At 36.8% G+C, this 17281-nt stretch overlaps 1 protein-coding gene across 4 annotated transcripts in view; it reads left to right on the top strand.

The window, feature by feature from the left end:
• Window positions 1-17281, top strand: part of ASB5 (ankyrin repeat and SOCS box containing 5) — a 39777-nt gene that overhangs the window by 12837 nt on the left and 9659 nt on the right. Inside the window, exons 1-2 of one of the 4 annotated variants that reach the window (XM_054514632.1) lie at window positions 11518-11601; window positions 16971-17038. The exons of 1 other annotated variant lie outside the window; for it this stretch is intronic. In XM_054514632.1, coding sequence (XP_054370607.1) covers window positions 16981-17038 — 58 coding nt within the window. In that variant the 5' untranslated portion in view covers window positions 11518-11601; window positions 16971-16980. Of the gene's footprint in view, window positions 1-11324; window positions 11602-16970; window positions 17039-17281 lie in introns of those variants that run through there. 2 more of the 4 variants (XM_054514633.1, XM_036381938.2) reach the window with 2 other exon arrangements.

Genomic DNA, 17281 nt, shown 5'->3' with positions numbered 1-17281 from the left:
ATATATATTCCTCATATACCTTGAATAAGTTGTCTCTTGGCACATAGCAGGAACCTTAATAACACTTTGCAGGGCCAACTTTTGGGCATGTGTGTGGAAACCCTTCTGATTTTACTGGGTTGTAAAGCTCTTGTGAAAATTCCTTTTTCTGTTCATACTAGCAGAACTTTGGCAGAGTTGTTGCCCAAAGCTCATCAGTAGTGAGGTACCATTTTCATTCAGTTCTTCTGCATTACAGAGCACTCTTTCTTCTAAATTGTGGCATGCTGGCACATGACTGAGCCCTGATTTTGCTCAGCTTGGGATCCCTGCTACCTCACTTGTCTTTATTATTTTTCCTTGTATTCTGGGATGGCATCAAGCTGAGTTAGGGAATGGAACAGGAAGACTTGTCTTGCCTCTTGCTGCCTTTATCACTCATCCCTAGGTACCACAAATGTGAAGACAAAGCCCAAGTTAAACATAAAGGGAGAAACTATTGAAATGAGCCAGAAACAGTTTCAAACTCAAAGGATTTTTTCAGTCTTCAATGGTGGGACTAAAGCTAGACATTTTGTGTAGGGCTGTTAAAATTTGCAATCCAGAAAGAAAGGCTTAAATCCTAAAGTAGGAATCAGCTTACTTTGCAGAAGATTTACTTGAGATGGATTTGTATCATGTGTTTTCTGCACAAGCTCTGAAACCCAGGGTTTTTACATCTGAGCCTGTTGATGGCAACACTTGAACTACTGTGCATGTGTGTGTGTGAGTGTATGTGAGTGTTTATGTATATGTTCACTACAGTAGGGTAAGAAGAGCACAGACAGGAATACTTGCAGAGAATGGAAAAGGCCTTACTTGAAGTCAGGAATTTTTTGCCAGAAGCTGCTCACTAGCTCTAAGGCAGCTCTTTATGGGAAGACCAACACACGAGCTGGGCACAGAAGGAAAGAGACTTGGGAGGAACTGGAGTGAAAGGAATAGCATGCATCAGGCTGGAGAGTAAAGTAGTGTTTATGGTGTTACCTGTTGCTGAACCCAGGAATCTGCAATTCAGGCATTTGTCAAAATTCCCATCTCATACCTAAAAAAAAATTTAAGCATTAAGTCTTACTAAGCATTCTAGTAGCTGGGCAATGCAAAAGGTGAAAATCTATCACTCTTGCAGGTTACTGTTTTGGTCAGGTAGCAGAGGTTTTTATTGATTTAAGAATCAAACATATGGTAGATTTTCTAGTTTTCTGCTTGTTTTATTAAAAGAAAATTGTTAATGTAACTATTTCGTGCTTAAGTTGGACTTTTTACAGTTCAACATCAGTGTGCCTTCATTTTTCTCTGTCCAGCTTGCAGTGATTGGTTCTGGATTTGTTAAGTTTTAAGCACGTGTCCAGCTAGTGTTACAGAATCTGCTATTCATCCATCTGTTGGGGCTAACAGCAGCAATCCTTGCTCTTTGGGATGCAAATAATTCTTCTCAGAATCATTATTTTATCTTATCTTTTCTATAATTATTTTCTATATCTGTGAAAAGAGGCATGCTAGTGTCTGAACTCACAATGTGTTGTGGGATTTGATTTTTTGGTGTTGGTGAAACACAGGGATGTCTCAGCAGAATTCATGTAATACATTTAATAAAATATCCTGTTAAAAGTGGTATCTAAAAGATGTGCAATAAGTAACATGAAGCATGAAACTGCTTGAAACATTACATTGTAAAATTATATACCAAGTATCCTCCTAATTAATGATCCATTCTGTGTTTTTTCTCAAGTAGCAGAGAAACCTTGGCAGAAAAAACACAGAGATAGATAATTAGCCTAGCATCTATCATTAGCCAATTGAAGTTTATAGCATTTCAATAAGTAATTCAAATTAGAGGAAATGTTTCTTTTTATTTTCTAGCTTTAACCTGATTAGATACTCTCAAAATTCTGTTAGGAATGGTATTTTAGGTTTGCTTTTAATAACAAAAGATTACTTATTGCTGTTATAATGGCTTGTCTAGGACAGAGTGCTATAATTTTGAAGAAAAAAGAACCTTTGTAAATAATGTGCTACTAGGCACAGGCATTATTTCATACTTTCTAAATTGACCCCTTGAGTTAAAATAAGTCTTTCTTTTATGAAGTCTGGGTAGTTGAGGGTGTTTCAGGTAGAGTGAGGTAGTTTTTGGTGGAACTCCTTTTGTCAAACTGAAGGTATAGAGGTCAGTTCAGGAACTGAGGCCCAGGGATCATGCATTTCAAGGCTGACTTGCTTTATTTTGTCACTTTTTCTTTTTTAAATATAAAGAGACAGCTTTGCCTGTGTCATCTGCTTTGTGTGGTCTTGTTGCTAAATGGGTCATACTTTGTTTCTTAATATTTCAGGAATATTTTCAGTTTCAGTAGTCAGCAATCTACACTCCATTTATTCTTTGGATCTCAAGTGTATATGAATGGCTGGATAATGTCAAAGTCATTAATTAAAAATTATTATACGGTTTATGTGACATTGAAATACAAGAACTAGATCAGTGTTCAGCATCAGCTGAGACCAAAAAAGTGCATGTAAAAGCTCTACTAATTATAAGGCACTTTCATTTGCTTATGGAAATTATGTCTGAGTAAAACCTTTCTTGTGTATAGCTGAAAGGTACCTTCAGAGGTAAATTAAATGTGAGTTATCTGGAGAATGTTTGGCTAACCTGTTTTTTAAATGCTTAGTAATAGTGATTTCTGCAGCATCCTTATGCAACCAATTGCAGGTTTGCTGTTCTCATCACTAAACTGCTTCCCACTTCCCCCAAGGGTGACCTAAATCTTTATGTCTGCTAACTAAATTCATTAAATATTACTGTTTCTTTCTGTGTATGAGAAGTAATCAATTTAAGGACTATTATCATGCATTTCCTTACTTCTGCTGTTTTTTTTTTTTTTCTTTTCAGAATAAAGTTAAAAGGATATAACTTAGTCTGTCCTCTGAAATCTTATTTTCTAGCACCTGGAGTTACTGCAGTTGCTCTCCCTTGGACTTGTGCCAGTTCATATATAGTTAACAGACATCTTTACTGATGTCTAATTTCCCATGTTAAACAGAGTGCTCCAGCTGAGACTTTATGAGTGTAACCAGGGGAACTATTAGCTGTGTACAAGTGGAACACTTATGTCATGTGCCATGTATATGGCACCCTGTGTAATACCTCCTGGAATGATGCTGCCCCCTCAGCAGTAAAGTATTACAGATAGAGGCTGTAGCCTGTAAACCACATGTTAAAACAAAGTCACTGTATTGTGCTTTTGCTTTTTTCTCTCTACATGCAGTACTTTGTAATGGCCTTCAGCTAATTTCATGCTCTCTTGGTATCAGACAATTTTTCTGTTTTACTTGTCTGTTTTGAATTGCTTCCCTCTGAGCAGTTGTAGCATCTACAGTTTAGTCATCTACTGCCTGCATAAAAATAAATACATTATTCTATCATTCACAATATTAAAAGCCTGAATAGCACCAAATGCAGGACAGAACTTTGCAGTCTTTTTTACATTTGCTTAAAGTGAACTGAAGACCTGGGTCCTAGTAAGCTATTAGAGTTGAATTATTTTTTTTTCAGTGAAGTCAGTGTTATTAGTACCATAAAAATTAAATGAAAAAGGGATCCATTCTATTATAAAGGTGCCTTTTGCTGGGTTATTTTTAACTCTGGCACTAATTCTGTAAACACTTACTCATATACACTTGCCCCATTGACTTGAAAGGGACTGATTAGTTTTTTGGAGCCAAGTGCTTTCCAATCAGGGACTAGAGCTGTGTTAGAAATAGGTTGTGGTGCCTAGTGTTTCTTTATTTATTGTGTTGAAGTGAACATTTACATATTCATTGCATGTGAAACTTTGCAAAAACCGTTTTATTAATTTCTTTCTTAATGGGTAAAGACATAACAAGTATATGTTTGCTCCATTTTAAAATCCTGTGCCCTACAAACTGATACACAAGAATAAACTAACTTGAAAATTAACTTTGGGTATATTTAGCTCCTTAGCAGACTATGTGTAATGACAGTGACCTGCACAGTAACATTTCTTCTCTCATGGTATTTCCAGATCTGTGAAGAGTTAATAAATCAGCCTTTTGTACAGCTGTTGCTGGATGAACACTGGAGGGCCAAAAGCGGCTTTTAGACTCTTCCTACTATAGCAACTAACAAGTCATATCATGAAAGTGCTCTGTGTATAGGAGCACTGGGTTGGAATTTCAGATGAGTTTTACAGTATAGTTGCTTTAGGATGAGGTAGTAGTGCTGTGGTTTTAGGTGATTTCAAAGTTTGTGGATCAAATCTAAAGAATTAATCAATTATCAGATGTTTTGGGTCCTTAAGATATTAATTCTGCCAAAAAATACTGGTAAGATCTTGGTTTGTATGAAAAAGCCTATGCTTTTTTACTAAAAATAACTTTATAGAATGAGGCATAGTTCCCACTCATAAATATTTTTATAAGGCAGAAGGTGTCTATTTTATCAAAAGTAAACCTGATACTCAGTAATTGTCAAAATTACCTACAAGCAGAAAGTGATAGAGAGGAACCTTCTTACAAGAAAAAAAAAAAAAAGAAAATTTACAGAGGTTAATGTAGCATAAACAGCAAAGGGTCATGTACATATACAGATACCTGGGGCCTGATAGACAAGCTAAGTTGTTCTGAGAATGTAAAATGATTTGTCTTAAATATTGTATTTTTTTAATTATGTCACCTCTCTTCACAAAAATTTGTATAAAATTTCACTTTATCCATAGTGTATAAGTTAAAGTTACTTGAAAGCAGAAATTGTGTTTGTGGTATGCTTCTTAAAATACACTCTGATTTTGCAAAACAGGAGAGGTGAATATGCCCTGGTTTCTTCTAAGGTTAAGAAAGGCTACTCTTGAATGACTGTAGCAAATTCTAAGCTACCCAACTTTGCTGTATCTGTCTTGATCAGGCATGGTAGGAAAGCTCAGTACACTAGTTAGGCTAAATTAAGCCATCCACGGGATTGTGGTAGTTCAGTCTACTGGAGTCTTCATCTTCTCACAGAGACTGGTAAATACTATGAAGTTTTCTGTTTCCTTTTTTCTTGTACACTGAGGACTACTTGGGTAGTCCCAAGAATATGGTCCTTAAAATACAGCTCATAAATGGACAATAATGTCGTGTTTCACTGTTAGAGATCTACTGTTTGGATGGCTTTTAGTGAATGATTAGAGCAAAGTTTTCATATTTATTTTATCTTAACAAGTTGCAATTGATAATGCCACTCAGCAACAGTTGTTAGGTAGGGAAGATAGGCATGAGGCATTTTCTCAACTTGCATTCCAGAGAGATCACAGTTCTATTAATAAAAGCCGTACAAGACCTCTCTTAGCTTCCTGGATACAATGGAGATTCATTTAGCAATGATAGGAATATTGTATGGCATACCTATTCACCATACCACTTGGTGTAAGGCACCACATTTAGCATTTGTTTTTCATTTGCAGCACGTAAGCTAATGGTGTAAAAATGCTTAAGATAGTGTGAATATTCTTTTTTGAAATTTTAGAAGGGGTTTTTTTTTTGATGGAGCTCATCACTTTCTCTTGTATGCCAAATAACTTTGCCTAGTATGACAAATGACTGCCAAAGAGGAGTCATACTGCAGAATAACACCAAAAAGGCACCTTCTTTGAAGGAAGGAAATGACACCACATATTAGACAAGTACCAGAACATTCTTTCTTGAAGAATATATTCTACCTTAAAGAGGTTTTGCTCAGAGTTATATGATGCAACTAAATTGGCATGGCCTTAGCTCTGACTTATTTGCAGCAACAAAGAGCAAGAACATCTGTTGCCAAGCATGTTACTTTTAATTCAAATTTTTCATTTTTTACATCCCTCATCTGAAAGAAAATTTCTGAGGCCACAGAAAAATCTAGTGAATATGTATGCTGGAGCCTGTTTGCATGCTTGCCTCTCGAAAGGAAACTGATAGAGCCTGTCATGTGGATTTGTTTGTGGGATTTGTTTTTTACTCTTCTGTATATGTGAGGACCTCCTTGAGGTCCACCAGCTGCATTTTTTGGTTGGTTTCATTCAGGTGTGCCTCCTTGAAATGTATTTTTTTTCTGAATGTGGACCTTAACTTGTCACCAGCCTAGGTCCCATTGGCTTGCTTGGAGTGTACACTCTAAACTCACGTGGAAATGCCCTTCATCAATTGATTTCTGTATTTATCTGTGTGAAATGAAGAGTAAGCTTATGAAATAATAAAAGCACAAATTGAGCATTATAACTCTGATGTATCTTAAAACCTGGGGTTTTAAAGGTGCATAGCAATAAGACTGAAAGGCAATATTGGATCAATCTGTCTGCAAGGCTTTAAAGAGAACTGGTGTTAAAGAAAATATGCAGAAAACTGCAATATTGGCTTGGGGCAAGCTCAGCTGACCATCTGCACTGGTCTTTCTTGCATTGGTGGGGTATAAGGCAGCAGGGGAAGACCGAAATAGCAAAGCTCCCTGAAGGTGATGTTCCTTCCCTCAGCCACTGGATTCTTATGGCCAGGGTTTTGCTATTCACATTCCTCTCTTGTAGGGGATGTTCTCAAACACTTGCAATGCAGGCAAACAGCGAGTGAACTTCTGCCAGTTAGAGGATGATGGCTTGGGGGGAATTGCATAGCATGCCTGAGAACTGAGCTCTGCTCAGGACTGCAGCAATGCTGGCTGGCTGGCCATAAATCCTTTGTGGCATGCTGCATCTGTTGCACCAGTGGATGTTACTCTCTGCCATGTCTGGAGTCTTTCTGGCAATAGATATGCTCTCTCTCTTTATGGCTGTTCTTTCACTGTAATTGACTCAAGATTCTCTCTGGGGTGTGTCCTTTACCACTCCTATGCTGACTACGGGTTTCATGCCTGTGTCTGTCTTTCTGTCAATATCTGAAGCTCAGGCCTGCTTGGTAATTGATTTGCTTAGGTTCTGCCCCATGACTTCTGTAATTTAGTTAAGTTTACATATTAGCAATTTTTCTATGTTACTGCATGAAGAGTCTGACAGATACACATTGCAAACAAGCCAAAAAATATAATAAATGTGTCACTGTTCTGTATTTGACTTCTGAGAGACTTGAGACAAAGCCTTTATTGTATCAGAAGTTCAAATATTTTTTCAACCTTTAGTTATGATTCCAGCATCCAAGAACACAACGTGTAACAACTGTAGAAATTGCAGGAGAAGAGGTAGGGAGATTATTGGCCAGATAGCCAGGCTGTTGCCGTGATCATCATCATCTTCTTCTTCTTCTTCTACTATTACTACTACTGATTTGGATTTCCAGCTAAGAGACAGTGATGAAATTGTATTAAGAGTATGTAATAGATTTTTTTAGAGCTTATAATGGTGTAAAGAAATGTCATTTTATGCTTAAGTAACTAGTGACCATTAAAGCATTATCTACCTATCTGCTGGTATTTGTTAAGAGGACTGGTTGGTGACCTGGATAATGCCTAAGCTTCTTGTTGCCTGCTAATGACTTTATATCACCATCATACTTGCCATGAAGTATGGCTTGATGCAAGAATCTATTTAGCAAACAAATAAAAAGTTGTTCCAGGCCATTCCCTGTTCCCCTCCTAGAGCTGTATCCCTGTACTTTCATGGTGCATTTATGTTCCTTGGCATTGAGCTGGCACTGTAAAATGTAACAGTGGCCCCACTGTGGCCTTGTAGGATGCTGTTTTTGTCAGAAACCACAGTTCCTCAATCTTTCCTAAAATTTGCTTCATCCTGGCATCTCCTACAGGGAGGAATGTTCAAGATTTCTTCTGGTTTGTTTTTGGCAATGTCAAATAGCAGGCCACTGCTGGGGTACTGGCACTGAGCCACAGGGAGTCTGTCTGTCATTTCAGCTTCATGGTTGCAGGGTGTGGATCACATGAGCAGGAAGAATCAGTTTCTAGTCCTGTTCCAGAATTTAGTGTGGCACGTTCCATGCAGTCACTGTGACCCCATAGTAATCCTGGTCATGAAAACAGAGTAACCTGAAAGTACAGAACAGTTTGGGAAGCAAGGTGGGTAATCAGTTTGCTGTTTTGAGATGGTTGCACACAAAATACTGATCTGTGACATTTGAAAATGGTGCAATTTTGTGCAATTTTTCCTAAGATAAATTACTGTTATAGGAGTTTGGACTGTATTGCTTTGGACTGCATCATATTTTCAAAGGTCAAGGGGATTTGGGCATATTGTCGGTTTTATCAACACATTTTTTGTGTGTTACCACAATTGCATCTCTGTTGCCTTAAAAATAGTCTTGAAAATGGAATGAGTTCCCTGCTGAAAGGGAGGAACAAAAATTTACTTCCATTTTCATTCCCACCTGTTTAGAACTGTTGCCCCTTTAAACTCAGAGCTATGTGCTGACATGGAAATGTTGAAACTTTACTCATATTCCCTTTTATAAAAATCTGGAATAAAAAGATTTTGAGAGTTTCCTTCAACACTTCTTCCTCTGTGTTATAAATTTGAACAGAACTAATTATTAGTGAAATTTAACATAGTACTTTATTTAAAGCTTGTATGCTAATTTAGGCCAGAATTCCAAACCCATCAGTAAAGTCCTCTGGTTTCCTTACTCTCAGACTGTGGCGTCTGTCCCTTCCTGTGGTTGCTTTTTTGAAGGTAACTGCATTGCTTCCATGAGTAACTGTAATCTAAATGCTGTGCCTAACTGCTTCTTTGCCAAGTCAGGAAAAATAATGGTCAGCTGTGTTTTTTATATGCTTGGACATCTCCTTAGACTTGTGTTAAAGGTTTTCTGGCAGATTTTGGAAGTGTTTGAAGGTTTTCTATAGGGAAAAATCTGAAGAACATAATCTCAGGACTAAGCCCAAGTGGTTTTGTGGTTTATAGTTTTGAATGTTAATTGTTTTATACCTAATGAAGTTGAAGGATACTGATTTTTATTTTGTAGCTAATGTAGTCCAGGGCATAAATGAGAAAGATCACATAGCAAATCCATGTGAGAGGTGGAACTGAAGTAGCACAGTCTTCAGCCTTATGCCATGGCTTTAGCCATGTTTATTCCCTCATCTCAACTATATTTTTAAAATAATTTTGGATTATTTTTGATGCCATTTTAGCTTTTTTTTTTTAATTCTTGTATTTATGAACTGTTTTAATAAGACTTTTAAATGTTTTTTTGCCTGGAGGTGGAATGCTTGGGCCTAGCAGAATTTAGTGAAAAGTTCCTTCTGCAGTCCTGAACTGTATAAGCTTTGCCTTCTTTAAAGCACAAAAATGCATATTTTTTTATTGTTCTCTAGAGTATTCAAAGTAACTCAGTGAATGGCAAGCATCTATGGAATATCTCTGTGTAAGGGAGATACTTTTCCTATAAGCTACGCTCTGGAGGTGGAGGGTTTTGGGGGTACTCTAACTGCGTGGGGAGCTCCTTGTTCCCTGGCAGTTGTCTGCACAAGGGGGCAGGTGATGCTGGCTCCTGTGGGGCTCTGCCTCTCTGAAGCCATGGCAGCTGGCTGTGTACCGGCTGCTTTCCTTGCTCCTGCCAGCCACACCTCCCCGACAAGTAAGAGAGAACAGAGGCTGGAATCAGTGTGGGAAGCATTTGTATGAAGTCCTTCCAGGTTTGTACCACTCCTGTAGAAAGATGCAGATTCATTCTCAGCTGACAACCTCACCCACAAAACTCCTACAAAAAAATGTAGATTTTTTCTTGCCAGACCACTGTCAATTCCTGCTCTGCTGTCCCAGATGCTTTACTTGATCCTGATCCTCACCACCTTCTACAGAGAGTCCTGGAATTCCATTCCAAATGGAAATTTAAAACTGAGATGAGCCTCAGAGCCATGGCAAGCACAAAAAACTGTCAGTTTATTTCTCACAGGAGAATAATGCTGGTATCTTCCTGCACAGGCACATATTACACGTCCCTAGTACGCTCTCCTGTTAATTCCCCTCCCAATATTTATTTACTTGGAAGAAAGAATCATTCTAGTATTTAAGTGATATATTTATAATGTCCCGTTTATAATGAGCCGCTTTGTGAAAGCTCTGTTTCAGATTTACATGCAGAGATTTGATATGTTGAAGTGTTTATTTCAGTCTGGGAGATATTCTGATTTGTTCAGCTAGATACAACCCGAGGAAAACAGTTGTCTGAAGGCAGCCTAATGTCTCTGAGAGTGCTGTTTTGTTCTGTCTTGTGTGAAGAGCAGTAGCCCACCTGCTTCTGTTCTGTAAAGGGTGTAGCACTATTCCAAGTAAGACAGCTCTCATGTGCTGCAGTTTCAAGGTGAAATTTGCAGCTGCTCCTTCTTCTTCCTCTCGCCCTATCTACCTATAATCTTGCCTCTGATTTTCTCCTAAAGAAAACCAAGAGGGATGTAGAAAATTTCATTAAATATCGGAGCATTATTTCAGAATTTTAGGGATTAAATTTTGTCAGCTACCTGAAAAAAATAGTATTAGTGAAACTCAGTAATGTTGATTTGCTTGTTAAAAATTTACAAGGGGCTACTTTATATATCTGTAGAGGAGCATAATGAGGAAATACTACAAGGAAATGCTGAGGAGGTAAAGGCGACATTTTAACATATTTTTATTACAGAGAAATCACTGTCTTTTATTCTGATGCAATTTTATCATGGATTGCTTCTCTTTGCAGATTTCTGTTCTATAGTATCAGCCTGATACATAGTAATGAACAAAAAATTCTAGCAATCTTTGGCTGGTTTTGTTACTATTTAAAAAAAAATATTGATCTGTGCTTCTTCTGAGAAGACTACAGCCTTACTTTCACAACGGGATCAGACTTTCAAAATAATTTTTTTTAGTCAAAACATGCTTTTATTCAGGATTTAGTTTCTGTTGATGACATTTGTAGGATAACTTGCCCACTATTTAAAAAAAAACCAACGCTGATAAACAAACCATAGAAAACTAGGAGTATTTCATAGTTTCATGGATTCTCTTAAATTCTAAAATCACTTTTTACTCCACATTACATATCAGTAAAACCTGATGCAGTAATAATTGTTGTTACTAATATTAAAAGAATTTCCATTCTGATAAAATAATTTTGGTTTTCTGTTTTAGGCTGCTTGGTATTCAAGCAGCAAAACATTTGAATACTTATGCTTTAAGAATCTGTTTCTTTTTTGTGTTAAATGATTAAAAAATTAACACCTTCTTTCGATTTAAATCATGTAAATAGTTAAGACTCATGCTGTAGCTAAGCTGATTCTTTCTCTGTTTTAAAAATAGAAAATGCTGGAGCAGTCCTTCCCTTCCCCCACTCTGTAGTCACTAGTCCAAGCTAGTAAATGTTACTGAATGGATTTCAGTGTTGTAGCCATTCTACAGTAAGTACAGCAAGATCCTTTGTGAGAAAGCGAAAGGAGGAAAAAGGTGGTAGAGATCATTTGTGGATGTTCGTCAGAGCAGAGCACCTGCACCAATGACAGACAGGCTTTCCTCGAGAAACAGATCATGACAACAAACACTGCTGTGCAGAGGAGCCAGAATCTCCCCAAAAGACGCCCAGAAAGTGTAGGGGAGTGCCCTGCAAAACGGAAAGCTGGCTGGGGCATTCTGACCAGCCAAGGTTAGTATAGCAGCCATTTCAGAAACTGGTACTGAAATATGCTAAGCTGACCCAATTTATGATGGTCTAGCTATAAAACTGATTTTTGGGTTTTTAGGTTTTTTTTCCTAGCTGTAATGTAAATGCATGCTTTTGTTAGTGGGACTTTTATTGTCTTGCATGGGTTAACACAAGGGTACTGAGGCTATTTTCGTTCTTTCTGCTCTCTTATCAGCTGATCTAAAATACCATTTCTTGTTTATCTGCCCTATTTATTTTATGCAAGTGTTTCAGGCTTGACTTACCCTGACTTTTGGTGTCCTGTCACAAGGTAACTGGATACTAAAGGTTAATTGTTTACTATGGAGAACCAGGGAATGAAAGGAGGGGGAGGAGTAAACTTTACATATAACTTTATGTGTGAGGAGTCTATAGATAGCTGAAATAGAAGGCAGTAGAGGAACACAGGTGACTGAATTATTGTCCTGTACTAAGGTACTAAGGACAAAATATAATTGTAAGGCTTTTCATAGAGAAGTACTTAGGAGGTTTTTAAGTTGCTGAACACTGACATTTTCAACAATGAGGAATAAACTCTGTTAGAAGTGTTTAGGACTCCTATTGCCTGTGCCATATTTTCCTGTATTTTTTTTTTCCATAGTCCAAGTGTGTAAAAGGGAGCTTTGAATAATTGCAAGAGTCTTAAGAGGAATTTTTTTGAAAGAGTGACCATAATTCCATGATTTAATATTGATGATATCATAAGGTTTAGAGTGGAACAAAATAAGAAATGAAGGAAGTAAAGCTTGAAATTCATGATCATATGATATAAAATAAAAAGATGGAAATGTTAAAATAGTCAATGAAAGTAGTAGACAGGAGTGAGTTCATATAATTTACATAAAGAAACTGTGTATTTACTATGTAAAATATAGCTATATGTTAGCTAGATTCTTAAAATATATTCTTATTCTTAAAATACCTTTGATGATTTTCAGTATTGACAGTTTTAGAATGAAGCAATATTCAAGAATTTAAGCATGTTGCCTTATCTTCCAAGTAACCATTTGAATGCAATGATGCTGTATGATTGCATTTATTCATCAGTTTTAATATGCAGAGCACCTTTTGCCCTCATGTTTTCCACTGTTTGGGCTAAGATTTCCTGACTTAAAGAAACTTTTATTTATGGCCATTTTAGCTTGTTAGGTCAGTGTTTTCCAAAAAAACTTGGACAATATCCCTCAGCTGAAAAGAAATTTCACAAGAGTTTATCAGTTTTACTACTAGCCCCACTCCATTATATGGTTGAAGGTTAGGCTCTCTTGCTACTCTTACAACGAAATAGCCACAATTACTCTAGTTTTGAAATTCTCAGAATCTAAGTAAAATGTGGAAACTAAAATTTTTTGTAGAATCCATCTTAACAGGGTCTAGCCATTTAGAGCTCTTTGTAATTGCCATGCTGGGAATATACATTTATTGATAGGCATCCTGAAGTACTGAGAGACTTCTGTTGCATTTAAAGCTTCTGATTGTTGCAGTGCACTTGAATAACAAGTATATCTTTTATAAACTCTGAAGGATGCTTTTTTTCCTTCCTCTCTATTTCATCCATGCAGGTATCCAAACCTGACTTGGCTCTACAGGCACCCTTGCAGAGCAAAGGGAGAGAAAGTCATACTGCAATGCAGTCTGTAATTAAATAGGCAGATTGGAAAATGGACTGCAAGTGATGCAGAGGGTGGAATATATCATAAGATTGGATAGAAGGGTGAAAGGATAGAGTCAAAATGGGAAAAGGCCTTCAGCCTGCTGGCTTGAGGGGCTACAACTCCAAAATCTCATGGATGTGACAAAAAATTACACATGGCACAGATTTGCTGCACAATTGCTTTCTGTTTGTAAGGTTTAGGATTAGGCCCTGGGCTGCATTCACTCTCAGGCAGGCTGGGAAAATACAGAGAATTCTCAGCATTTTGGGAAAAATTGTTTGTACTCTCGAATAAGACTGAGACTGTGTTTGAGGAGCAAAATTATTCCAGACTTTTATCTTCAGAGTCTGAACTCAGCTCAGAATGTCCATAGGCCTTTTCTGTCACCTTCTAGTTGGGAAGGGGACTGAAAAACCCTTACTTTGTTTTAGTGACACGTCCAAGGAAATAATAACAGCCAAAGAATATTACCAGCTGCTTCTCCTACTCAAGTCATATCCGATAAGGATCTAATAGATTACTGAACTTGGACATTTATGTGATTTTACATCTTGGCATTCTAGCTAGGGCATACAGACTTTGCAAGCAACTTTAGGTTAGAAAAACATCCAGACAGTTGTTGATGCTTCAAGAAGATGGAAAAACAACCTGTGCATGAGCAATGGATGTGGAGCTGTGGCTGTGCTTTCATGTGACACGAGAAGGGGCCTGACACACTCCTTCCCACACATGCAAGGCCGAGCACAGAACCAGCAGCGGCTGCTGCTGCTCCCACCATTGCCATTGCCATCATCTTCACGTAGCTTAATGTTAATTCTGTTGGGAACCAAGCAAGCTGTGTTTGGAAATTGTTGTTGTGGTATTCTAGGCTTTTTTGTAGAGTTCAGTGGCTTGTGTTTCTGTGGGAAAAGTATGCAAAAGTGCAATGCCAAACACTCAAAATGTTACATGTGCCACCCTGATTTGACCATTCAGTGCATTATAGCCCAGTACTTGACAGCACAGTCACATGCTGTGCTCTTCCACAAAGCCCCAGCCTCCTTAGCTGTGCTCCTCCTCCAACATGAATGATGTTCTGAGAATGCTCCAACATGAAAGAATGTTCTGAGAATTAGTTTTATACTCAGAAAAAACATACCCTATGTTCTGCTGTTTGATGCAAAGGTTAGAATCCTGCGGTGAATGGTAGGGAGAAAGGGTTAGTGTTTTAATGCCCGTAAAAGTAAATTCCATTCTTTGGAACCTATGTGTTTTAAGACCAATCACCTAATGCAAAAGCTTTTTGGCTGATCATGGTTATTATTATGTAAAGCTGAAGTTTCAGAAGCTCAGAGCTCTCACAACCATAATTAAACTGTGCTTTTAGTGTGCACTCTAATGTTTAAGAACTCAAAAAAAAAAAAGCTGTTAGAATGGTGTTATAATTCAAACATTAAAACTCTGTCTTTTAGTTCCTTAGTTATAAAATAGTATGAACGGATGATTTTCTGATATAGGTTCAGCAGGGGAGTTGAAGTATGCTTTTATCATTGGGACAATACCATGAAAAAGGCAATAGAAAATTCACAATGTTACAGTGAGTTTATAGTTTGGATGACGTGTATTAAAGAGATCCTGCTAGACATGGAGATAAAAAAAAATTTGAATACCAACTCATTCACTGAATGCAACACTGGAATGGCAAAACTAATGTGTCATGTGGTGCAGATGCTGTTAGACACAGAACTGTGTGGGAAAGCTTTGTATGGCTTTTAGGAGTAGGCAATTGCTAGCATTACATTTAAAATGAAGCCCCCAGTTTGTAGATTTAAAGTCTACATTATGATAAACAATAGAAAGTATACTGGTTTGAATCGATCAAGTTTTCATTGTTTATATACATAAATATATATATATACATATATATATACACTGTTATATAGTTATATTGTTAGAGAATTTTCATATTACTTGAAACATTGAAATGACAGATGTAAATGCCACTTGAATAACATCTTCTCTTTCAGACATATTTTAATAATCTCTAGCCTAAATTCTAATTCTCTTGGAGTTCTTCAGTGTTGACTGTTTAAACATCATTTATTAAAAAAAAAAAAAAAGTGACTTCTGTTTTTCTGGTCATATCTAATCATGATAGTTAAGCATCATAGATATATTTCTTAAAATTTAAAGCCTTCAGTGAAGATTTTTTTAATAGTTTTCAACATAAAATATCAATTAAGTAGTTGACATGCTTCTTTATCCTACAAGGGATTTAGACAAATGAGTAATTTTATAGTCCCACAATAAAAATCTTTTCAAACCTAATTAGATATACAAAATATCAGACAATTTCAACAGCTGGGGTGAAGTGATTCTGTTATCTTGGGACTCTGACATGCAGGGTTTTTCTCTTTAGTTATTGATCCTGTATGTTGCTTCAGTTGCCAGAAGCTGAAGCACTCAGAATGCATCTTAAGAAATAAAAGGTAACAGCGCTTGTGTCGGTTTTGCAGAAATAAATATTAGGTACAACGCTTTCCAAATACTCTGTGTTTCTCATCTCCCAGTAATGAGCTGTGTCAGGCTTCTATTTTCAGTTCTTCTTTGATGATAGTGCTTCTTCTGATGACTGGGACTCCATCTATTTAGCCATAGACCAGTAATTCTTTAAAGTGCTGAGCCCTGGTATAAATACTTTCCCAAAAAGAACTTTATTCATTACAGTTCTCCTTTTGAAAATCTAACCTTTAATGTACTTTTTATACTGAGTTGGGGGTCATTGTTTTATTGGTTTTTTGGGTTTTTTTTTGGAGACTTCACAAATTTTTAGAAACAAATACAAAAGGAATTACATGACTGGAGGTAAGGACTGTTGTGAAAATATTTTTACTTATTATTTTACTACTATAATTATAATTTCAGGAATGACTTATAGATAATTGCAAGTAAAGGATGTAAAGGAGTGAAGTCTGCAGGGAAGTATGAGGAAAAGAACATTAATGACTTAGAAATGAATCAAAGTCAAGAATTGCAAAGCCCTATTTTTGGACGTTTTCACTGCTGAGAATAGCTACCAACGCCCCAGTTCAAAAACCAAAGAATATTTTAGAACATAATTGAAGGAATAGCGAACTACTAAAAGAAAACAGTTCAGGTGCAGCTCAAACAGCATTTGAAACATGTTCAGAATATCTTTGCTTTTCTTTCTAGATGTATTATGAGTAAGTAGTAAAATAACATAGGGACATTTGGCAGTGCTTCCCTTAAAATCTATGTATTGATACTGATTTTTGAGGACACAAAACTATGTCTTTGCATGAGGTTAAAATAGAAGGAGTTTTTCCTGCAGTTTATTCATGTCAAGGTTTTCTTGATTTTACTGTTAGTTTCTCTTGTGCTGAAATTCCAGTTAATCTGTCTTGGAAAGCCAATGCACAGATCCTGGCACTTTGAGAAGTTGTTATGTTAAAGAAAGAAATGTGAAAAACTGACAAAAAGGGGCAGCCGTCCTTTACCATTAGAAACTGACAACTTGTACACACTCATATATTCAAAGCTGTGTTTACTGAAGGCTGGAAGTTCATATTACAGGGAGCTGCTGATCTTCCAAACATAGCCAGGGTGTTTTAGGAACAGGTCCAACTAGCAAGAGCAGGTTTTTTTTATTATTATTTAATTTTTTTTATTTTCCAGATTGAAAGAAATGAGTAGGATTTATAATTGCAATTGGCTGGAAGTGCCATGGGGAGATGGAGATTTAGGTATTGTATTATAATTTGTAATTTTTTTTAACTTCACCTGTTAATGCAGTGAATATATTTATTCTTTCCTGTTAATGCTTACAAAGCAATGATGCTTTGTAATAGTTTGTCCTTCTGGTAAACTATACATCAGAGAACTTGGAACTAATGTGGCTTCTGTATATAGAGATACTTCGTATTCAGCATTGTCAGGGACCATAGGGAATTAATGCATTATCAATTTTGGAATAGACTATTTTTGCT

This window comes from Molothrus ater, chromosome 4 (assembly GCF_012460135.2).
Source record: "Molothrus ater isolate BHLD 08-10-18 breed brown headed cowbird chromosome 4, BPBGC_Mater_1.1, whole genome shotgun sequence".
Classification (NCBI taxonomy): Eukaryota; Metazoa; Chordata; class Aves; order Passeriformes; family Icteridae; genus Molothrus; species Molothrus ater.
The sequence above is the reverse complement of the archived record's forward strand: the minus strand, read 5'-3'. Positions and strand labels throughout refer to the sequence as shown.